This window comes from Talpa europaea (genome assembly GCF_964194135.1).
Source record: "Talpa europaea genome assembly, chromosome: 15".
NCBI lineage: Eukaryota > Metazoa > Chordata > Mammalia > Eulipotyphla > Talpidae > Talpa > Talpa europaea.
The window spans coordinates 65,297,266-65,323,237 of record NC_140083.1 but is presented as its reverse complement, the minus strand read 5'-3'; the positions used below and the strand labels follow the sequence as shown (position 1 = coordinate 65,323,237).

At 34.1% G+C, this 25,972-nt stretch overlaps 1 protein-coding gene across 1 annotated transcript; it reads right to left on the bottom strand.

Annotated features, from left to right (window-relative positions):
- Window positions 1-3,143: 3,143 nt before the first annotated feature.
- On the bottom strand, window positions 3,144-6,741 carry LOC311185419 (NKG2-A/NKG2-B type II integral membrane protein-like; the record flags this gene model as incomplete). The annotated part of the gene is made up of 6 exons (XM_084256045.1): window positions 3,144-3,252; window positions 3,597-3,697; window positions 4,876-5,027; window positions 5,534-5,590; window positions 6,076-6,171; window positions 6,555-6,741. 6 exons carry the CDS (start codon window positions 6,739-6,741, stop codon window positions 3,144-3,146), a joined length of 702 nt encoding a protein of 233 aa, XP_084112171.1.
- Between the last annotated feature and the right edge of the window lie 19,231 nt (window positions 6,742-25,972).

Sequence of the window (25,972 nt, the reverse complement as noted above, 5' to 3'; positions counted from 1 at the left end):
CCACTCTCTCTGGTAAATCCTCTCACCCTCCAATCCCCACACCTCTGGTTTACATCCCAGTGCTTATATGCATAAATAAATCTTAAAAAAAAAGAAACAAAATATTGAATTTTTTAGCTTGTTGCAAATAGAATTGTTACTTTCAACATTTTCTGCTTGAATCAAAAAAAGAATATGTCTCTCTGTCTTTCTCTAGGGGAATTACTTCTAAGGCCCCTTTGAGTTAATAAAGTCAAATTTTCAGTTTTATAAAGTCTTAAAATTGGAAACACAATTTATAGTTACATCCTTCTATCTGGACTAATATTTGAGTTTCCCATAACAATGACAAAATTGGCTAGCTTTATACATATTTAGCATTTCATAAACTAAATTAAGAATTTTCTATTAGCCACAATAAGATTTATAACAATTAAGTTATTTATTAAGGATGCCAAATGATGTCACATTGACCAATGTTGATTTTTTAAAATTTGAAGTCTGTATGTTAACTTTGATATTTTTAATTAGATCTGTCATATGCACATATCATTATTTTTGCTATATGTAAAACTATGGGTTCATTTTGTAGAATTCTAGTTGTAATGGCATCTGTACTCAAATGATATGAATTCATAATAAACAATGCTCCAAATAATGGGTAGCTAATTTATTGTATACATATATTTTCCTAATAATGACTATTCTAAAGGTCTAAGAGAGACAGATATTCTGGAGCTTAATAACAAATAAAAATATTCTTTTATTATGATGGTAAAGTTCATTTATATTCACAGATTTTTAAAATGGAGACATTAGTTACTACCTCTAGAGAAAAAATTTAATGTTCCTTTAAAGGTAATGCATTCATTCTAGAGGAAAAATGTGTTCATGGCAGACAAAAGAGACAAAGAAAATAAATTATGTGTAAAATCTAAATGCATATTAATTAGGTAACATAGTAGTGATAAGATTTTACATTTCTAAATATATTTACTTTAAAATTCCAGAATGTAAATATGGCATAACAATAAAAAAAGAGCAACCTGTCATTTTGCTCCATGAAAAGCAACAAATACCAATTCTTCAGACTTTAAAAAAAAAAAAAAAGACAGGCTGGCATTTTATTTTATTTTTCTTAAGATTTATTTATTTATTTATTTATTTATTTATTTATTTATCCAAGAACTGGGGTACAGGCCAGATTTGCAGGAGAGTGAGAGGATTCAGCAGAGACAGAGCAGGGAACAGAACAAGCAGACTGACGAAATACACTGCTAAGGGAAATGAGTAAAGAATGTATGTTATAAAAATTGAGGATTCTGATAAAAACTATTTAAATCATGTTAATTTAACAGGAACTTATGGAAGAAGGCTCAAATAAAAATATTGTGAGAAAAAAGAAAAACTGGAGTTCCAAGAAATGGCAGTGTTCTTCCCAAAGTAAATGATAATTATATTATACTTATCAGTTTTATCTATATTTTATCAATATAACACTTCCATTATATAATTTAATAATTAGATTAAATATATAGATATACATTTTCAATTGAAATTCATAGACTATTTTATATAAAACAGTTGTTTGCTGGATACAAAACTGTAAAGCATGATGAAAGCAAAATGATGAAAATATATACCTTCCAACACAAACCTGTAGAAAGAATCATTGGTGGAAATAATGAGTATGTTTCAGAATGCTGAATACAGTATTGAAGCCATTAGCAATATTTTTAAATCTGTATGTAACTATTAAGTTATATAGATTTTAGAAAAATGCAGGGAACAATCATAAATGGATATTTAAGCAAATCTCATTGCTTATCAAAAATGCAGATCTTTCAGTCATCTATGAAAAGTTTAAACTTAACAATTGGTACATACATGCATCCTGTGCATACTCTATAAATTCACATGTAAGTATTATTTTACAAAGATGCACTCTACAGTTCAAGCATATTAATAAAATGTATAAATTTGTGGTGTCACTAAAGAGTCATTTATCAACTTTGTCTTGAATTCTTGCAATCTGGACATTCAAATGAAATAAATAAAGATAAATGCAATTTACAGATTGATATCTCAGCCACACTAGCCATTTTAAGCCCTATTTAGAGACATACGACATCTCCAGCTTTACAGAAAATTCTCTAACTGGAATTTACCTAAAATAGAAGTCAACAAACATAAATTTGAATTCCTTACATGGTTTTGAATAGAGTAATATCTTTCTATTTTTCATATGAGCCATAGAAACGACCAGATGAATGTTCACAATCATACAAATTATGGAGAAATAAACAAGTGAAAATGCCTTGTGAAATATTGATTGCTTTAAATCACACACTGCCAAAAATAGCAAAGGCAGAAATGAATACACATAAAAGTAACTGAAAATGTGTAAGTCAGATGTAGGTGAAATGACTGCAAAAGAAGTGGAGGGGAGAAAACAAAGAGCACAAACACTAAAAAGAACAAAATTATTGTTAAAGAACATCAACAAAACATATATTTTCATTGTAAAGAAAGTAAAAATCACAACAAACTGTTCAGAAAACATTTGAGAAGATATGTCCATTATATCTTAACTAAACATGGAAATTTATAAAGATTTTTACTAATAAATACCGGATAAGAAATCAATATTAAGTAATTTCCAAATAATATTAAGTAGTTCAAACACATCCAGAATTATTTTTAAACAACTTTATTAAGATGTATTTACAAAACATAAAATCCATCCTTGAAGTGCATAAGACAAAGACATTTAGCAAAGTCAGAGTTTGCAAACTTCATTAACTTTGATATTCAGAAAGCTTTCATCATTTCAAAAAGAAACAGGGAACCAATAGGTGGTCACTTCCTTTCCAGCCTCCCTCAGTCCTGGGCAACCCCCAATCCACTTTCCATACCCATGAGTTTGCCATTATGTATAAATGGACTCACACCAAAAAATGATCTTTTTGAAGGTGGATTCCACTATGAAATGTTAAATCAAAAAATGTCAGATACAAAAGTAATGATATCTGTACTTTTTCTGAACATAGTGTGTTTCAATAATTATTTAAAAAATGTCATTAGAACAAAAACAAAATCAATATAGGAATTATTTCTTGAAATGGAAAGTTACACAAATGAATCCAATTTTTTTTTGTTTTAATTTAAAGCTTCTGCTTGCAATAATACATATCTGGATCTTCACAATTATCTGCATAATATTTAGATTGTAGCACAACACAGCTATTGTTAGCAGATGATGTTTCTCCTATCCTGTAATAAAGAAAAAGACATAATTCTGCTGTTACAGAATGTTGGGGCAAGCCAAGAAACAATAGCATTTCTTTTGATTGCAATACAAACATATTTTGAAAGTGGATCAAGACAATTTTCATAGAATACTTGAAAGAGTTGGGAGTTAGACAAACTGAGTTGTCCTTCAATGTTTATCAAGATTTACTCACATTCAACATGTCTACAATTTAATCAAATGCACTAATATCATTTTCTTATATTCCTTTTCATACCTTTCTTCTCTTAAGTTCTATAGCGTCAGAGCAAACCAAGAAACAATAGCATGTTTAATGCCATTATCACATTATTTAAATAAAACTTACTCTAGGTGGGTAGTTGACCCATTTAAAAACATCCATTCATGATTGCTGCTGTTACGGTAGATTCCAATCCATGATGAAACTGATATGGATTTCATAAATTTCTATTCAAACACAAAGAATTTTCACTTACATAAGGATGATGAAAGGCTTCATTTTTAAAAAACACAAGTAATATGATCTTTCACAAGTTCCTACATTTCAGAAGGAAGAGACAGATTCCAATCTCATACCACATACACGTGATGTGCTGAAAACTATTGTACGTGATGCCACAACGCTCACCAGCACATCATCATTTTATAACATGAGCTCAAATCATTTGTACTTAGGAATTTCACTCTTCTTGTCATGTGAACACGGAAAATTCTGACCTAAGTCAGTGATCTGTCAGCACAAACCTACAACAGGAGGTGGCTCAGGGGAGCCATCCTGCACTGAGGTGAGGGTTCCTGTGCAGCAACAGCAGGGCAGCCTGACATAGGCAATGCCTCAGGGCAGTGACAACAGTCAGCAGCCAGAGATACTCTTCACATCCTAGCAGCAAGAGACACATGAGCAGGGCTGGGAATGTACAGATGGGACATCTAAGGGGACCCTGTGACTGAAAATAGAGAACCCAGGAAGTTTCTTTATCTCTGAGCAGATGACATTCACATCCCGCACCTGACACATTAAACAGAATGGATTTTAAAATTTATATGATAAAATTCTACATTGAAAATTAGCAAACAGCAGATAAAAGCAATATGCAGATGAATTACTAAGAAATTATAGAGGAGTGATGTGACCAGAACAAAAGTATATACCATATGATTGTATTTCAGTTCATAAACAAGAAAAGAGATCTATGAAATTAAAAATCAAGTCAGTGGCTAAATAACCAGACAGTAGGAGTGAAGAGAGAACACACAGGGTATCTGGGGTGTACGTGTACTGGGGGCTGGAACTTCTACTCAGGATCTGCTCTGCAGATAAAATTTTCATTCAGTTGGTGATTAATCTGTCCGATCACAATAGTCTTGCCTTCCTTGATGTGTATTAAATAGCAATCTTTATTTGACACACACACACACAAGAAATATTGTCCTCTATGAAAGCCAAACTAGGTTTTTCAAGTGTGCATTAATGGGTCAAAGATTTTAAAAATCCAAAAAGTCAGACAATGGAATTTTATGCAAACTTTAAAATACACTTTTTTAAAAATATGTATGAAGTCTATAAATATAAAATGGGCCTGTATAAGTCTTCAATAAAGTGGTTGGGACACTGAAATTCTTACCATTTCTTCCTCAGTGTCTATGTAGAGCAGCTGAGAGTTGTTACTCTGACAGGCCGTCACACTCTCCTTCCAGGTTTTTTTTTCAGCGCTAAAGTAATAGCAGTTGTTGGAGTACTTAAACCACCCCTTTGGACAAGGGCCACAATGACATGCTGAAGGGAGATTATGAATTGTTACCTAAAACTATTTGTGTTAATAAAATAAGACATATCGTATACATGCTAAGATATGAACATGCATGTACATAACACATGCACAAGCCTCACTGCTGGTGCATACAACACACACTCACAGAGAAAGGGCAGCTTCTCATGCTATAATTTAGGTGCCCATATGAACCAAACTCTCACAAAAAAAATTATCCACTGTGTATGTCCTAACACAGAGTAAATAAAGTCATTTTTCACAGTGAAATTTTTTATACATTTAATAGCAGCAGGACATGAGCCAATTGGCGACATGGGTGTGGAAGTTTTAAGTAAAATTTCTTCCTTTTGTTTGATATGAGGAACCCCTCCTCTCCTCATTATTCATGAACATTTATTTTTTGATTTTATGGTGTGTGTTCTAACAGAAAATTTATTACCATTATTACCTAGTCTAACATATACATAATATAAACTGTAGTAACATCAGAATTTTGGAAATCTTTGTGTACCTTTCTGGATATTTGTTGTTGTGGAGGAATCATTCTTCTGTGGATTTTTAGTAGGAGCTAGAAAAAACAAAATAATTCTTATAATAATTGATAGTGTTCTAAGTAAATTATAATCATATATTTCTAAGTTAGAAATGTTGTATTTTGGTAGATTTATACTAATAATCTATAATAAAGTTGACTTTCCCTGACAATTAATAAAATAATAAATCTTTGAGGAAAATATCACAAAAATTGAGTCAAATTTCACCATCTCTTACAGTATGTAATCACCAAATTTCAAATATCTTTTCAAAGTTTTCAATAGAGTATTTCAGTCTCCTAAAGTGTGACTTTGAATCATGATATCTAAATGTACACAAAATAATTTCTAGCATCATTCAGTATTTTTGTACATTTGAGAAGCTGAGATTAACCATTCAACATTTAATTAAACAGATACATTAACATAATAATTCTATTCCTTAAAATTATGAAATATTTAAAAGCACCGACAATCATTATGTGTAAACCTCCCAATTACCTTTCATAAATTTACCTACGGGTATAAAGCCACACGGGCACAATAGTGCCTATCAAGACAAGGCAGGTGAGTCCCAAGATCCCAGCAATGAGCTTCTCTGTAGGTGCTGCTAAGCCTGCAGGGAGAGAAATGGAAACGCTGAGAAAGGACAGATGGAGGCAGTTGCTCAGTTTGCACACATCAAAATCTACATGCACAGGGAGTCATATGTAAATTTGACTCAAGACCTCTATCTCCCACTGGAATCTTCCCCCCAGATTATACCATTGCTTTTTTTAGTAAACAAAACAACCATGAATTATTATTTGTCAACAATTGTAAATTATAACAATACCTGGAAAAAATAACCATCAGAGTCCCTCTAGCATACCATATTCCAATACCAAATTCTCAGCCTCACAAATGAAAAACATGTCAGTTTATTCCCTATTCTTGGTGGACCTCCACCCCTCTGCATCTCCCAGAACAGTTGTGTTGATTGTATACTAAATACTTTACCTTTGAGGTGACAGGACTTGCCATTCTCCTGAGGATCCCGAACAGCATTGTGAAGACTTAATTCTGCGTAGGTTACTCCCTGCTCTGTTCCAGTAGTGGAGATTTTACTCTCCTTAGGTTTCACTTGCGGCCTTTTTGAGACCTTTGCCAGCTTCAGCTCTGCATAGGTGACTCTTTGCTCATTCATCTCTGCTGCTCTGTAAAGTCAGGGACTGCACTCTGTGATAAATGCTTATCAGTCTTTAATAAATGGTGCATAGGACCAGATCACTGTGGGCGGAGTGTGAGTTGAGTGATAGACTCATACTGCAGTTGAACAACACACGTCTGGTCTAAACATGTCTAGTTAAAACTTCCAGAAGATCCCATAACAATCCAAGTTAATGAAGGTTGCCTTAGTTCTACAAGTAATTGAATCAATAAAAAAAAAATTCAAAATTTTAGTAATAAAGTAAATAGACTCTGTAATGTGGGGGATCTAGAATTAATTCTGACTTTGATACTAAGTATCATGTTTTAATTTTAACTCAATAAAAAAAGGGATCAAAATAAAAATTTATATAGAGTCTTTCAACTCAGATTTAGTTTAGTAATCTAAAATGGAAATAGGAATATCTAAGACATAATACATGTAAATCATGATAATCTGAATTTTGTGAGCTGTCAATAATAATACATTCCTTATTTAAATTATTATGTTGATACAACCAACAAGTTTTTTTCTATTTCATAACATTTATATCATGTAATCTCATTAATTAGACAGTAGTTTGTTTTATTAGCATGATATTCCTTGTACAATACTTTGATTATTTTTAAGCATTTTGTATACTTTTAAATTCAAAAGCATTTTATGGAAGCAGTCTCATCCTGATTTCTATTAACATTAAAACTTTTTATATTGACTCTAAGAATATAGATGAGAAATTACCTTTGAACTTCATGATGAAATGAATTCATTTTAAGAGTCTAATTTTAAAGATTGAGCTAAATGCCAAAACTATATAGAATTATACCTGTATTGATTATGAATTCCAAAATAAACTCTTCTTTGTCATGATCTGATGAAATTAGAAGTTAAATTGCATTGATTTAAACTCTAATTATGCACAGATATTATATACTTGACTAATTCTCCACTGGAAAGAATTCACATATTTTGAGAAATCCTCAAAATATTTTGTTTTCCTCTTCTCTTTTACCTGAATTATTCAAATAAAGACACCAATGTTCTCTTTGATTTGATTGCATAGGAATTATATATCAGTTGCCTCACTTCTAACCTTCATAAACTTCCAATAAAGAGACAGACCAGCAGAGAGAGGAGAGGAGCAACACATACCTTCTGTTGGCTAGGAAATTGTGCATCCTTGAGTGAAGGAGGAGACACCTCCACACTGATTTTCACAGGGACTAGCCCACAGAGCATCCTACCAGCAGTGCAAGAGGGTTCCCTCTTCTCCACATCCTCACCAGCACTTGTTCTGATCTGTGATCTGTGATTTAGAACTGCCTTGTGAAATTTCAGAGTGAAGCAAGAGTGGAAAAAGTAGATTTCTCATGAATGTGTCACTAGCAGTTTGAACAGGAAATTGTTACACTTTGGCTATTTTGAAGACAGTTCACCTCATCACACACCTGCAGACTATAGGAGATTTTGGGTTTATAGTTGTCATTTACTTTTTCCATTTTCAAATGTGTCTGAAATGTATCAGGAAACAAAAAGAGTTGAACACCCATGATTGTAACTTGTTTCCAAAGCAATCATAAATGCTGAAAACTTAGGCTTAGTTAAGACTGTCTTAGATGTTTAACTTCTACTATAAAACAAGATTCATAAATCTTCACATTATATACTTTTTCCCTATGTCCTTATTATATCATTCATATTAAAATGGGAAAAATAATATTATCATTCCATTACCAATGGGTGTTTAGTGATGTTTGTCACTGATTATTCCAAAAAATCACTACATTTCCAAATTTTCTATGACTATAACAAAAATCAATACCAACTTATCTTCTCAACATCTCTTCCCTAGTCTGAAAGTTCCTGCAATCTATTTTTTCTTCATAAATAATTTATTTAGATTTCCACTGATAAAAACAATATTAAACCATATCATGAATCCAGGGACTGAAATATTACCACCATTCATTCATTCATTCATTCTCCAATTATAATTGTGTTTTAATAGGAATATTTGTTGTGAATGATAAAAACATAAGTGTATTTATTAAGGGAATTACAAAGGTAACTTTCAAAAATCTCACTGAACCAAAAATTGGGGAGAGTAGAAAAAAATAGACTTAAAACAAGTTGAAGGCATATGACAAAATGATCATTATCACAGAAATGCAAATCAAGACCACAAGGAGATACCACCTCATACCTGTGAGAGATCTATATCAACAACAAAAAAAAAAGTAGAAACAAGTGCTGATGAGGATGAAATCTACGGACAAACAATATAAAGTCTCAAAAATTACTCAAAATAATACAAGTGGCTATAACTTACTCTTTATGATATATATATATATATATATATATATATATAAATAGTCATACAGGGGTCTGTGTATGCATTCATATATATAAATGTGTATATATATATATAAACATATATATGTTTTTATATATATACACACACAAACATAGGTATGCATATATAATTTGTGACTGTTTCTAGTTGTGAGAATATCCAGTGACCTAAGAAAAGTGGATGAATTGGAACTCAGTAAGAAGCAAAGAATACCCTTTTCAGGTTAAGTCTCAGCACTATCACACTATCACAGCTGTGGCCAGAGTTCCATTCCCCAGCCATGGAGCTGACCCGCATGGTACAGCAGACCTCTCCTTCTCACCCGCTGCTCCCCTCAGCAGTGTGTTTCAATAGATACACCTGTTCTGCTCCCTACTCTGTCTCAGGTGAATCCTCTCACCCCTACTCTTCTGGCCTATACCACAGTTCTTACATGCATAAATATAAGAACAATAATTTTCTAAGATTTTGTTTTTAGTCATTTATGTACTTCTTAATATAGTGTATTTCAATAATTATTTTCTAAAAAAATTCAGGTGATGGAACTTAAGCATAGGTTTTCAGGATAAATAAATGTGATTTAATTAGTGCTTATGTGGCTAGAGTTGCTTTCCTTACTTTTTTAATTAATTAATTAATTAATTAACTTATTTTTTTAATATTTTATTTTATATAATTCTTACATCATTTTTCATTTTTGCACAATGTATGCATTTTCATTTTGCAAATGCATTTTCAAATGCAAATGTATGCATTTAATATCCCCCATGCAATTGCACCCCCCCTTATTTTGACTCTAGTCCTTCCTCTCCCTGCCCCTCCCCCCCCCATAGTGTGTCTCTGGTTTATAGTTGCTTGTTTATTTTGATTTTTACTTTGTATTAATCAGTCTTTTTCCTGGTCCCTTATTTAGCTCTTCTGGCCTTATGTGGGGGAGAGGGGGAGATGTGAAAGTATATACCAGAGTCAGAAGGAGAAGAAAAAGGTTTTCACAGGCTTTGTAACTTGGGGTGCCAGTTTGCATCACTTATTTCCTGAAATACCTGGTATTCGGCACTGGACATTGTCACAGAAACATGTCCTGGTCTCTGCTTTCTGTGTTCCTGGAGATGGGCTGGTTTTTCTGGTCATGGTGGTCTTATGGTTTTGTCCCCAAGGCAGGCTTATCCATCCCCTTAGCTGTTCAAGGCTCCCTACCTGCCTGCTGGGCCAGGGGCAGGGGTTTAGTTTTTAACTTCACTAAATTATACCCTGATGCTCTTCAAGTGTTTTTCAAAGTATTTACAGATAACTGTAAATTATATTTATAAGACACTTTTTCATCATATTGTATAAGAAAGAAATCTGACCAAAAAAGGCATGTAATGAATCATAGGGTTAATAGCATACAGTTAGAGTTACATTTGAATGATCTGGTTTCATAGTTCATGTCCTAAACTTTTTAAAATTATTTTTTGTATTTGTTTTCTTATATTGTCATTCATTTTTGGACTGTATTTGCTTTCGCCCTTCAGGTACAGTCCTCATAGTTCTCCCATCACCACAACACCCTTGGGCCCCACTATGTTCTCTGTTCTCTTCCCTCCTCAGTTGAGACCCCTCTTCTCCCCCACCCCACTGTGTGCCTCTGGTCTATGCCCAGACTTCACGCCATGATGATTTCCCCCCCATTTGTATGGTGATCCAGGTCCCTGGTGAGAGCACCTGTATGACTGTACCAGCAGTCATAAGAATTTTTAGCACAGAGGAAATAATTACCTAGACGGGATATGAAGGAACTACTATTATTCTCAATTTTCCAGTTTTTTCTTTTCACAAATGCATCTTTCTCACAAAATATATTGACAAAACCATTTCTGTGACTAGTATAGTAGATGAGATTACTGCTCAGTGAGTCCACATCTTGGTCTCTGAACACCATGAGTAGACCTTGGGGGTAGATAATCAATGAATGTTTAACTATGTGATTTTTCTTGACATTATCATGTGAGTGGGAAGGTGACAGCCTGAGTCCTGAGCCCAGACATGTATAGCACATTTCCGCCTGCCCCTCAGACAGCTGCTATTCTCTGCTGTGAGAAGGTCATATACCTGGTAGCTCAGTGCTCAGAGATCAAAATATATTTAAACAAACAAAACCTGACCTGACTCTGTGGTCTGAAGTCAAGCCAATACCTGCCAGCTTGTATTAACTGAAATAGTCAAACCACAAATTGGTGAATGAAACATAAACACTTATTTTTAAATGTCAGTGCAATCTTGGGCTGTTTACTACCCAAATTCGGCAATTAGCTACAGCTATAAATTATAAATTCAATAAAATTAATCATGATTAATTATATATTGACTATATACTTTTATGGAGAATATACAGAATATGCTATATACAAAATATAATGTTATGTAAAATATCAATTTATTTTGCAAATAATAATAAGCTCAGTCATCTCTTCTGGTTGTAATAGAATTCAGGCATAAATATTTATGCATCATTGTCAAATTATGAAATTTTTCCTGAATTTTCTCAATAGCTAGCTAAGTTGCCATGTAAATTTTCTTAGCTTTTTAAATCTTTTTGTTAATTAATACTTTTGTTTCCATAAAAGTATTTTTTCTAAGCACGGTAATAAAAAGTGATAGAGAGGAGTGAGAGAGAATTTAATAAAACAAGGTAACTTTTAAAATACCTGAATTTCAACAGGGGAAAAAAAGACAATTTAGAAACCCAAAAGACACTGATTATTCCATGTCATTGAAAGACTGTTTTTATATTAGTTCTCAGTTCTTTTCAGGATAGTCCCACTTAATTCACATTGATAGATTCCCTCCTGATCATTTTTCAAAATACTGACCAGTGGTTTCACATTTTTCTGTTTCTCATGCATTTTGTCTGATTATAGCACCCCAAATTGTCTTTCTCCCTCTCTCCATCTTTTTCTTTATGGGCATCTACTCTCAGTCATGATCAGCGTGGTAGATTTGGCACATTGGCCACTCAACACCTATTCAAAATAATGAAACACTTGAAAAGATGCAAATACTACCTGTGAAATTGGATATCACTGCCAAATATTAATCTAATCATGATAATATTTCACTTGGACTGATTCAGAAGATATATATTGGTTCCATTTGTTACAGGGCAGGGAACCCCCAAATTTGGCTGCTTTAAATAGGTTCTGCCATCCACTGCATAAAGGCAAAATATACTCAAAACATAAAACATTCAATACAAAAGAACTTTAATACAATTTGCATGCAATAAAGAGAAGAGAAGGAATATAGTTTTCAAATCAAGCACCCAAAGTTACCCAGTCCCTTGTAAGTGCCCACCAAACAGGGTTGGCATAAAGCAGGGCTGCTGAGACACAAAGCCTGCCACAAGTCCACCCTTAAGGTGGGCTCCCACAGGAATGGGGCAGAAGGGGCCATACAGGTCTGGCTGGAAAAGAACAAAGTCAAATCAAAATGAAGGCTGCCATTGTTAGGCTCCCCATGGTCTCTCACCCACATCTGTACAAGTATACACATCCTTCTATCCGCCCAAGTACCTGGTACAAGTCCAACGCCAAGCTTTTTCACATGTCTCTCTGCTCCATGTGCCTCCTCCAGGGCTTCTTGCTCTCTTCTCCCTTTTCCCAGTCTTCCCCCCAGCATCTCCTCCCTGCCCAGCTCTTCCCTTCCTAGGGTGGGGCAGGGAACCAGGAACCTCCCCTTTCCCTGGGTATTACCCTGATACACATTCTCCAAGGGAGTGGGCAGAACCAGAAGTTTCTTTTTTTTAATTTTTTTTAAAATTTATTCATTTGTGCATACACGACTGGGGTACAGGCCAGAGCTGTGGGGGGTGAGAGGATTCACCAGAGACAGAGTGGGGAACGAAACAGGCAGATTGACAAAATACACTGCTGAGGGGAGCAGCAGGCCAGTCAGGAGAGGTCTGCTGAGCCAGGTGGGTGGCTCCCTGGCAGAGATCAATCTCCTGTTGCAGTGGCTGGCAATAGCTTGATAGCATGGTCTTTAAGCCCTGTGCCACCAGGGAGGCCCTGTCACAGTTTCTGCCCTCCAGCCTCTGACTGTGGATACTCTGCCAAGGAGTATCCCTGCTCCACAGACAAGCTTGAGATCTGTCCTCACCAAACAGTTAATCATTCTTTACATCAAACTTTCCCTGATTTGTGTCTTCCTACTTGTCTATGACTTAAACACTTTGCTACTATAGGTTGTTGAATCTTCAACAACTTCAAGGGCTAGAAATATCAATTCATGAGAAAATGGGAGTGGAATTATTCACCTTGGAGCACTTGGAAATAACACTTCTTGACATTAGGATTCATAATTTATACATGGTTTATTTTAATAGACAACAAAAAAAGGTATAATATGTACCTGGAAGTATATCTTCCTAATTAATATGAAGATTTATAATAAAGTCTTTAATGCCAAGGGCAAAGCTCAGTAAACTATGACGTTTAAATGGTTATTATGCTTCAATGTGAATTCACCCTCCTTACCAGATGCACCATTTTGTTTACTGATGTTGTTAATGGGGGAGGCAGTGCCTGTTTGTGGACAGGGAATGTGACAAATATCTGCACCTTTTTATTGTGAACTGATAATGTTCTAAAAATGATATCTTTATATAAAATTCTAAGAAAATAACCAAAAGCTAGAAATGTGGACTTTACAGTTGATGGGGGCATTTTACCAAATTTAGGTAAGCCAAGGTGCCTGATGCTTACAGATACAAAGTTTTTTTTTTCTAAACAGGATTGAAAAGACACTTTTTTCATGATAAAATTTAAATATGGACAATTTTTATCTTTCTCTTCAGATTGTGAAATCCTGTAGAGAATAACATAAAATTAATACCTATACATGTAGATTAATTAATATTCATTATTAGCTAATATTCTGGTGACAACTAACAATGTATTCGGGCTAATGATTATATCTAAACCTGAATATTTCCAATATAAGTTTTCATCATAACCATTTAAGTATGTTTATAGAATCAGTAACATATTTTTTATACCTATGATCATTCTCATTAAGGAATACAAGATAATAGTTCTCAAAAAACTTACAATTTGGAAGAGAATGCTGCGCCCATTGACCACATCTGTGAATTATTATAGCTATGCTGGGTAAGGTAAATCCATGAGAAAACATAAACAGAGCTCAAAAGCTTCTATGAGAAAACAAAAGTGAGAACAACTTACCAGAAAAACAATAAAACTAGAAGACTCTAAAGATACTATGAGCCACTAGACATAGATGACATATGTAGAATTTCATAATTAGGTATATTAAACATATGAATCTCTAAGCAATCATGTTGTACTTCTAGAAAACAGAGTTCAATGGTGAAATAAAGGCAAAATTTCTTAGAAAATACCTTATACTGAAATATAGGACAGTGAGAATATATAAAGCAATTTATGTTAGAGAAAAGGCAAAGCGTTTTCACACATCACTGATTTGTAATTACCTTTGTTTTTTCACTTAATCTTAAAAATCATGATACATGTAGTCTCCTTGTTGTATGGTTAAAAAACAAAAAGCTTATTTTTTTTAAAAATGCATGATCTGAATTTTTGAGAAATTTCCATACTGTTTTCAATAGAGCTCAACTAGTCTACCTTTGCACAAAAAATAAATTGATTTCCCATATGACCCAGCAATTCTACTCCTAGATATCTACTCAAAGAATATAAAACAGTAATTTGATTTGCAGGGATGCATTCACTCCTGTGTTCATCACAGCACTGTTTATAATAGTCAAGTTCTGAAAACAACCTAATTGCCACAAAACAAATGAGTGGAGCAGGAAGTGAAATATATGTATAACATCCTAAAAATGATATTGTAATATAAAATTCTAAGAAAGTAATCAAAAGCTATAATAAAAGATAAACTCTTGCCATTCAAAACATGAATGAGGGGGATTATACTAAGCAAAGTAAGTCAGGAGGAGAAAGGAAGAAAATAAATCATTTCACTTGTAATAAAAATAATGAAAAAAATTTAAAAGATAAGGATGAAAAGGAAATACACATGCCAATATCTGGAAAACACAGGGCAACATTGAAAAATTACTAATATAAAATAATATAAACTTATTGTAAAATAGACAGTGTTTAAATATGGGATTGGCTTAGAATAACCAGGGCCTCCCTGGTGGCGCAGCAGGTTGAGCACTGCGTTGTGAAGCTGTCCACAGCTCTGCAGCATGGGTTCAATTCCCAGCTGGCTGGGGAGAAACCCACATGGCGCAGCAGAACTCTACTGCCCTGCCCGCTGCTCCCCTCAGTAGTGTCTTTGTTCCGTCTGCCTGCTCTGCTCCCCGCTCTGTCTCTGGTGAATTTTCTCACACTCCCATGCCTCTGACCTGTACCTCAGTTCTTGTATAAATAAATAAAAAATCTTTTTTAAAAAAAGAGTATACTTTGTCTTTAAAAAAAAATAGAATAACCAGAAATAAAACATATTAGAAAGTGTGCATAAACATATTAGAAAGTGTGTAAGTATATGAACACATATGTGACATGCAGATTTCAACAAGATGCAGATTCATTAAGTGAAGAAAGTAGAGTCTTTCCAATCAATGCTGTGCAAATAGCTGGCTTTCAGAGGGCAAAATGACAAAGAAATGATTTTTTTTTTATTTTAAAGATTTATTTATTTATTAAAGAACCAGGGTACAGGCCAGATGTGCTGGAGGTTGAGAGGATTCACCAGAGACGTAATGGGGAATAGAACAGGCAGACTGACTGAAATACACTGCTGAGGGGAGCAGTGGGCAAGACAGGAGAAGTCTACCGTGCTATGTGGGTATCTCCCCAGCCTGCAGGATTGAACCCACACTGCAGAAGCTGCTGAACAACTTCAAAGCACTGCACTCAACCACCTGCACCACCAGGGAGACCCGTCAAAGATAATACTTTTAGCCATACTTCATACTATATGTAAAAATAAGCTCAATATGCTGTACAGCAAAGGCTAAACTTCAAGAAAATATATTATATAAAAACTAATATGTCCTTGCCTTAGACAGAATTATTTTTTAGATACAACAAAAAATGATCCATAAAAGAACACACTGATGAGGTGTGTAGTTAATCAAAATAAAATATTTCTGCTTTTTCAAAGGAAAGGAAAAATCACAGGAGTTGGAGAAAATTTTGCAAATGATAGATCTAAAATGAGAGAGACTTGCTTCCAGGACATATAAAGAACTCAAAATGCAAAATTAATACATTAATAGAGTCTGGTCATTAAAGAGTTACAATAGATATTAAGTCACAGTTAAAAAAATGCTCCTTATAGCCTCCCGGTGGTGCAGCGGTTGAGCGCTGGGTTGCAAAGCTGCCCGCAGCCTTTGCAGCGCTTGTTCGATCCCTGGCCGCCAGTCGAGGGTCCCACAGGGTGTGCAGACCTCTCCTGCCACCCACTGCTCCCCTCAGCAGTGTACTTCGTCAGTCTGCCTGTTCTGTTCCCCACTCTGGCTCTGGTTGATTCTCTCAGCCTCCCGCGCTTCTGACTGTACCTAGTGCTTGTATAAATAAATAAATAAATCTTAAAAAGAAAAAAAGAAGAGGTCTCTTAAAAAAAATGCTCTTTATAGCTCACAAGATGAAAAGAGTTCATAGCTATAATATAACAAGAGCTTCTAGGCAGGAAAACACAGACACCAAATAGGAGAGAAGGGCGAAGATATGAGCAGCACTTCACAGAATAATTCAGTACCGAATAGACCAGAAAAATGCATTCAGTTTAATAGTAATCAGGAAAATGTCTACTAATGTCATAACAATACTGTTAAATAAGCATCAGACATGATATTAAAAATCCTGAAAGTAAAAAGTTGTGGATAAAGGGGCCATTAAGTAAAATGTATACCTTCTACCCTCACAAAAAATTTTTAAACAACTTGGGATAATTTCATAAATTAACATACACCTATATTTATGATCAAGCAAAATCATTTGATGCATTTGATGCAACATGTAATATTTACATATGTATACAATTATAACATAATTATATTGATAGATTATTGTAGTATAATAGAAATAGCATGTTATCAACATATAATGTATTACATATTATATATTTGTACATAATAGGCACATTATTACAAATGCAATGTAATAAGTAGGAAAAGATCATACAGGAGGATTGTCATAACACCCACAAATTAAATTTCTGAGTAGAATAGAACAAAAGTGTCATATCAGTATATAACAGCAGGGATAATTAACGAGATGCAGATAAATGCAAAATTTTGGATGAGCCGCAAATATCAAATGAGCATGAGTAGAAACACATAAATGCATTTTTCCATTTATATATTGTTCAAAAGTAAGCAAGGATGATTCATAAGATAGCAAAACAATTAAGTGAACAGAGAGAAGTGAATAGAGTGCATTCTGGGGAGACTGCTGGGTTGGGAACTTCTATTTAATGTAATTTGTAATTATGCGGGCTTATTTAACTTAATAAATATGCAAACCCATCATATATTTAGTTTCCTTGATGTGCAGTAAAATTGAACAGCAAAGCTTATTTGAAACAGCATCTATAGAAACTTGATTTTCCATGAAAAACTAGAATTGAAAATTATCAAATGTGCATTTATTCACAACATAAAATAAAAAACAATATGAAGTCAAACCAGCAGAATTATCAACAGGATTTAAACTAAAACTGCATATATCCATATGAACTAGAAAGATATATGAAAACAATATTCTATCTCATGAAATCAAATGCCTTAAAAGCATATATTGTTCAAAAAGGAAAGGCAAAATCTCAGCATGCATCAAGACTCAAAAATGGAAAAGTCAAAATGAAGTCAAATTAGTCTAAAATGATAGAAGGAAGAAAACAACAAATAGCACAAATGACAAAGAAAGACATTGTTAAAGAGCATGAACAAAGCAAATGTATTCTCATTTTAAAAACTTTTTTTAAAGATATATTTATTTATACATACAAGAACTGGGGTACAGGCCAGAGGTGTGGGAGTGAGAGGATTCACCAGAGATGGAGTGGGTATCAGAATAGGAGGATTGACTGAAATACACTGCTGAGGGGAGCAGCAAGGGAGACAGGAGCGGTCTGTTGTACCATGTGGGATGCTCCCTGGCCTGCTGGGCACAGAACTCCTGCTGCAGAGGCTGTGTGTAGGTTCACAGTGTTGTGCTTAATCCTTTGTGCCACAGGAGAAGCCCATTGTAAAAACTTAACAGCAATTAGTTTACTGATGAAAATAATTGGGAACAAGTCTTTTGTACCTAGATTACACATGAGAAAACCATTATGGCTTTTTATTGGCCAGACAATAAGCCAGTGTTACAAATAAATTTTAATTTCTATAAAAAATAGAAAATTTATAGAAAATGAAATTCACCAACAGCAAATAGTTCTAATGGAAGAAACTTCATATTTCTTAGTGCCATTGAGTACTTACATAAAACTTCGTCTAAAACAGGTTTACATGCTCAGATGATAATATTAAATACCATAGTGCTCTTACACAAAGTCTTCCAGCTTGTAGAAAAATAGGCATCCTTTTTAATGTAGACTTGATACATACATGTCAAATATGTAGCTGTGATTGAAAACAAGTCTAATCTTTTTGTGAATAAAAAAGAAAAATGCTGATCTAAATAAAATATATACATGTATAAAAAACACACAGAATGATTGCTATAGTTTTATTTCAAAATTGCAAGATGATCTTATATTTTAAATAAAGATAATTTACTTCATAAACATTTACAAAAAGCAAATCACATTCCAACTGCTACAAAATGAATAAAAACCTAACATTGAACTTATAAAACATTACAAAAAAGAATGTGATGGAATTGCATTAATTTGTAAGTAATAATGAAAAAGTTACTATAAATTTCATAACTAAGAATGAATATTGAAATCTTTCTCCCTAAAACGGGAATATATAGAGATCAATCACATTGAATTGTTGATCAATCAACATTGATCAATCAATCATTGAATAACTTTATTCAATATTGTATGTAAAACTCTGGTCTATAAAAAGCCAATAAAGAAAAAAGGAATTGTACTTGGAAAGAAAACACAAAGTGTATTATTTACAATAAAGTAACAAGTAACTATTTACATCAAAATTAATGATTTACATATTCATATACTAGATTCATGTATTAAATTGATAGAAAAATACATAAAGTCACCAAAAACATTGCATATAAATCAATGAGCCAACTTCAGTTGTATTTATTTTTACAGCATTAAAAATTGCTAACAGACACTCCAGACATTTTAAAATAAGATGCTATTACAAAAGCATAACATCATTTCTCTATGACTTCCGTAAAAAAAACAAAGCATAATAGAGGGAAAAATATGAAATTTAAGGAAGGATTAAGGTTGATGTAGATTGAAAGAATAAATATGGTAAAGATGACTAATCTCCAAATTACTTTAAAGAGTAAATGTTCTTAAACATCATCACATAATTTTTTGAAAAAAAAAACTTTATTGAGGTATAATTTATAAAGCATAAAATTCAACCATTCAAAGTGCATAAATCAAAGACATTTAGCATATTCAGAGTTTGCACTACTTGTACTCAAAAAGCTTTCAGCACTTCAAAAAGACATAGGGCCCAGTATGAAGTCAATTCCTCGTCCTATCTCCCCTAGTCCCTGGCAACCCCCAATCCAGTTTCTGTATCTATGAGTTTATCATTATGTATAAATGGACTCACACAATATATGATCATTGAAGTTTGGATGCCAAAATGAAATACAAAAAAAAAAAAAGTAATGCTTTCTGTACTTTTTTTCTGTGCACAGTATATTTCAACAATTATTTTGAAAAAAAGGTCATAACAACAAAATCAATTTTAAGACTTATTTCTTGAAATAGAATGTTATCCAGGAAAGGAACATATTAGCTAAAACTAGCAACAACAAATATTGTTAAGGATGTGGTAAAACATGAAGTCTCCTACAGTGCGGGTGGGAGTGCAAACTGGTTAACTGCCAGAGTCCAGCTCCAGTGAACAGGTTGAGAGAGGAATCTGATTGAATGGAGGAAAGTATAATGAAATGACAGACACAAAATAGAGTTTAAGAGAAGCGAGACCCAGGGGACTCAAGGCCTCTCATAGGAGCTCAAGTGTCCAGAGTGCCCCCTGCAACTTGTTTTTATTGATACAAGCAGCTCCCCCCATTCCCAACCTGGCCCAGGTTAGTTCCTAGACAGTGAAGTATTCTTTTAGCATTTACCTTGTCTGGGCACACATTCACGCCAAGGTTCTGCGCTATCAGGTTATTCTGTTTCTTTTTCTAATCTAGTTTGTCCCCCAGACATAACTTCGCAGACAAAAGAAAGAACACCCCAATCTGTACACGGAGACAGTCTTCCGACTGAGCTGATCAGTTTTTTTAGCCATGACCAGTTTTCTAGCCATGACCTTGATGTTTTCCTTGTCTCAGCACTGTGTGCCTTAGGGTCTCCAACAGTTACTGACTATGGAAATCTGTATGGAGGTTCCACAGTCTACTAAAAATGGAGCTACCATATAACCCAGCAATTCTACTCCTAGGGATCTACCCAAAATACACAAAAACATTAATTCAAAAGAATACCTTCACCCCTATGTTTATTGCAGGACTGTTTATAATAGATAAGACTTGGAAACAAACCCAAATGCCCAAAAATAGATAACTGGATCATGAAGATGTGTTGTATATACACAGTGGAATAATATTCAGCAATACAGAAGATAAACTTATGCAATTTGCAGCAACATGGATGGAGCTAGAAAGGATTATGCTCAGTGAAATAAGTCAGAAGGAAAAAAGAAAAATATTGGATGATTTCATGTATAGGAGGAAAATAAGGGAACCAAATAAGAGATCAGGGGGAAAAATCACATTAAAAAACACAATAAAACAAAACAAAACAAAATAAGCAGGCAACTGTAAATCAGAGACATTCTGCGGGGGCGGGGGGGAGAGAGAAACAAATCAAAAAGAGGGTGAGAACATCACAAGGGACTATGGTAATGGCGCAAGGGTGAATTGGTGGTAGAAATTCTATGGGGAATACATCTGAGAAAAGAAAGCAAATATTGTAAAAATGAAGAACAATGATGTACAATTTATATATATATATATATATAAATTATTTTTAAAAATAAAATTACTCAAATAAATCCAAACTTAGTGTTTTTTTAATATAAACTTATGCTTGCAATAATACATATTTGGAGCTTCACAGTCCTCTGCATAATGTTCATTTTGTAGCATCACACAGTGAAAATTACTAGATGATGAGTCTCTTATTCTGAAATAGAAAAAAAAACATAATTCTGTTGTTATATAATGTTGGGGGTAAATCAAGGAACTATAGCATTTTCTTTTAACTGCAATACAAGTATAATTTGAAAATAGATGAAGACAATTTTCATAGAATATTTGTAAGAGTTGGGAGTTAGACAAACTGAGCTGTCCTTTCTTCAATATTTATCAAGATTCCATTAAGATTCAACACAATTCTTCATGTCCATAATTGAAATAAAATGCACTAATCAGATTATTCTTATGTTACTTTTCATAACTTTCTTCTCTTAAGTACCATTATTTAAATAAACTTACTCTAGTTGGGAAGTTGACCCACTTACAAATGTCCATGGCTGATCGCTGCTGTTACAGTAGACTCCAATCCATGACAGAAGTGATACGGATTTCAGAAATCTCTATTCAAAGATAAAGAATTTTCACTTACATAGGAATGATGAAAGCCTTCACTAAAAAAACAAAAAAAAAAACAAAAAAAAAACAAGTAATGTGTGATTTTACAAGATCCTACACCACATATACACAGGGTGCTGAGAACTATTGTGCATAGTGCCACAAACTCTCACCAGCACATCATCTTTACATAACATGAGCTCCTAAACATTTATACTTAGGATATTCACTCTTCTTGTCATGTGAACAAGGAAAATTCTGACTTAGGCCTGTGGCCTCTCAGCACCAACCTACACTAGGAGGAGGCTCAGGGCAGCCATTCCTCCTTGAGGTGAGGTGTCCTGTGCAGCAACAGCAGGGCAGCCTGACAAAGGTGATGCCTCAGGACATGAGAACAGTCAGCAGCCAACACACACTTCACCTCCCACCATCAGGGACACATGAGAGCGGGCCTGGGAGGGGGAGATGGGACAACTAAGGGGACCCTATGCCTGAGAATAGAGAACCCAGGAGTTTCATCTCTGAGCAGGTGACACGCACACCCCACCCTGACACAGTAAACAGAATGGGTTTCAACATGTTATATTATAAAATTCTGCAGTGAAAATTAGTAAACAACAGATAAATACAATATGCAGATGAGTTACTGAGGAATTTTAGGGGAGTGACAAGACAGGAACAAAAGTATATGCCATATGATTGCATTTCAGTTCATAAACAAGACAAAAGATCTATGAAATCAAAAGTCAAGTCAGTGGTTAAATAACCAGACAGCAGGAGTGAAGAAAGAGCAGACAGAATATCTGGGGTGCACTGGGGACTGGGACTTCTACTCAGGATCTGCTCTGCAGATACAATTTTCATTCACTTTGTGATTAATCTGCTCCATCACAATATGCACACCTTTCTTGATGTGTATTAAACAGCAATCTTTATTTTATATATATATATATATATATATATATGAAATATAGTTCTCTATGAAAGCCAAGAACTGGGTTTTTCAAGTGTTCATTAATGGGTCAAAGATTTTAAAAATCAACAAAATCAGACACTGTAATGTTATACAAACTTTAAAATAAACCACAGATTTTTAAAAAATATGTATGATTTCTATAAATATAAAATTAACTGGAATGAGTCTTCAATAAAGTGGTTAGGCACTGAAATTCTTACCATTTCTTCCTCAGTGTCTCTGTAGAGCAGCTGAGAGTTGTTACTCCGACAGGCGGTCACACTCTCCTTCCAGGTTTCTTTTTCAGCGCTAAAGTAATAGCAGTTGTTGGAGTACGTAAACCACCCCTTTGGACAAGGGCCACAATGGCATGCTGAAGGGAGATTATGAATTATTACCTAAAACTGTTTATGCTGATAAAATAAGATATATTATATATATGCCAATATATCAGCATACATGTACATAACACATGCACACGCCTCATGGCTGGTACATACAACACACTCACAGGAAAGGAGCTTTTCATGCTATAATTTAGGTGCCCTTTGGAACCAAACTCTCACAAAAAAGTATCCACTATATATGTCCTGACAGAGTAAATAAAGACATTGTTTAATAGTAAAATTGTTTATACATATAATAGGAGCAGGACATGAGCCAATCGGCCACATGGGTGTGGAAGTCCTAAGTGAATTTTCTCCTGTTCTTGAATATGATGTACCCCTCCTATTACTGTTATTCATGAACATTTATTATTTGATTTTATAATGTATGTTTAACAGAAAAGTTGTTACCATTATTACCCAGACTAACATATATACATAACACAAATTGAACTAATATCAGAATTTTGGAAATCACTGTGTATCTTTCTGGCTCTTTGTTACCATGGAGGAATCATTCTTCTCTGGATTTATAGTAAAGGCTAGAACAAATTAAATACTTCTTATAAAAATTAATAGTGTTCAAGTAAGTACTAATCAATATGATATTTATGTTAGAAACATTGTATTTTGGTAGATTTATAATTATAATCTATAAAAAAGTTGATTTCCCTGACAATTAATAAAAGAATAAAGCTTTGGGGGAAATATCACAAAAATTTTGAGTCAAATTTCACCATCTCTTACAGTATGTTGTTACCAACTTTCAAAAATCATTTGTAAGTTTTCACTAGAGTATTTCAGTCTCCTAAAGTGTGACTTTGAATCATGATATTGGAATCTACACAAAACAATTTCTACAATCATTCTGTATATTTGTGCTTTAGAGAAGCTGAGATTAACCATTCATCATTCAGTTAAACCATACATTAACGTAATAGTGCTATTATTTAATATTATGAAATACTTAAAAGCACTGACAAGCTTTTTCATTAAGTAAAAAGTTCCATTATAATCTTTCATAAATTTACGTATGGGGATATCAGATGGTCTCAATTATAGGAGGAATGTAGGGAAAACAAATAAGGGACCAAGAAAAAGAAATAGTACCACTATTTTAAAGATTTATTTATTTATTTATACAAACACTGGGTACAGTCAGAAGTGCGGAGGGTGAGAGGATTCACCAGAGCCAGAGCGGGGAGTAAAACAGGCAGAGTGACAGAATACACTGCTGAGGAGAGCAGCGGGCTCTGCAGGAGAGGTCTGTCTCGCTATGTGGGTCCCTCGCTGGCTGGCGGAGGCGCTGCAGAGGCTGCAGGCAGCTTCACAACCCAGTGCTCAACCTCTGCACCAACAGGGGAGGCCCGATACCACTCTTTTATAAAGGGTGATGCACCTTCCTGGTTTGTTGTTATTGAAGATAAATTATTCGATTCTGTTATTGCAATATCTAGAAAAAAAATTAAAGAAAATCTTATGCAAATTAATATTGCTTGAAAGATAGATCAAATAGATTTTATTTCTTAATTTAAATTTAAGAGTATTGTTTAGCATTAAATCTGGAATAAGGGCCTCCCTGGTGGCACAGGGGTTAAGCACTGCACTATGAAGCAGTTCACAGCCTCTGCAGCACCAGTTCGATCCCTGTTGGCCAGGGAGCAACCCACATGGCACAGCAGACATCTCCTGTCTTGCCTGCTGCTCCCCTCAGCAGTGTGTTTCAGTTATTCACCTGTTCTGTTCCCCACTCCGTCTCTGGTGTATCCTCTCACACCCCCACATCTCTGGCCTGTACCCCAGCTCTTATATGTGTAAATAAATCAATCTTTAAAATAAAATAAAATCTGGAATAAATGATTTTACCAAAAAAAATTAAATATTGAAGATTTAAAGAAAAAAAAATCTCTCAAAAAGATAAAGGAACAAATAAATTAATATCCTAAGTATTGGTTTATCACATTCAAAATTAATTTGTATTTGTCAGTTAGGTATTTTAGTCTCCTAAACAGTTCCTTTGCTATATAATACACTATAAACATTCTGTTATATGCACTTTTAATAAAAGTATAAATATACTTTGTAATGAATTTTTTACTCTCATATAATAATTTTCATTAATTAAATGGGAAAAAAAGTGTAAATGCACATTCTCTGTATTTAAAATTATTAACAATCTTTGAAAAAACAACCAAATATAGTCTAAAGGCATGTATTAAATTCAGTAATTTTCTATAATATTATGAACTCTTTATAGGCAATAACAATCTTCATAGTAAACATTTCCTTTTAGTCTGCCAAAATTTTTCTTACAAGATAAAAGATATATGGTCTTCAGAGCAGTGGACACCAAGACCAGGCCAACAATCCCCAGAACCTCAGCAGCAATCTGCCCTGGGGGTAATGGCGAGTCTGAGGGAGAGAAATGGAAACACCAAAAAAAAGATGGAGACAAATGTTGACAGTTTACAGACACTAGAACCTGCCTGCACAAGGAGTCACAAACAGAAACTTAGATCTGACTCACGTCTCTGGTTGTAAGCCTGCCTCCAGAATGTCCCTTGTTTCTGGTAACATAAAGCTGCGTGGATTGTTGGTCAAAGACTACAACTTCCAACAATGAGGAAATAAAATTATTCCTCACATTTCAAATTACAATGACAAAACAATATGGACAACAAGATAGAGGAAAACTATGTGAGCTTATTCCCTAATCCTTCCCCCATGTCCGGATCGTTCATCCAGAGCAGCCACACCACTGTCTACTGAATGTCTTCCCTTT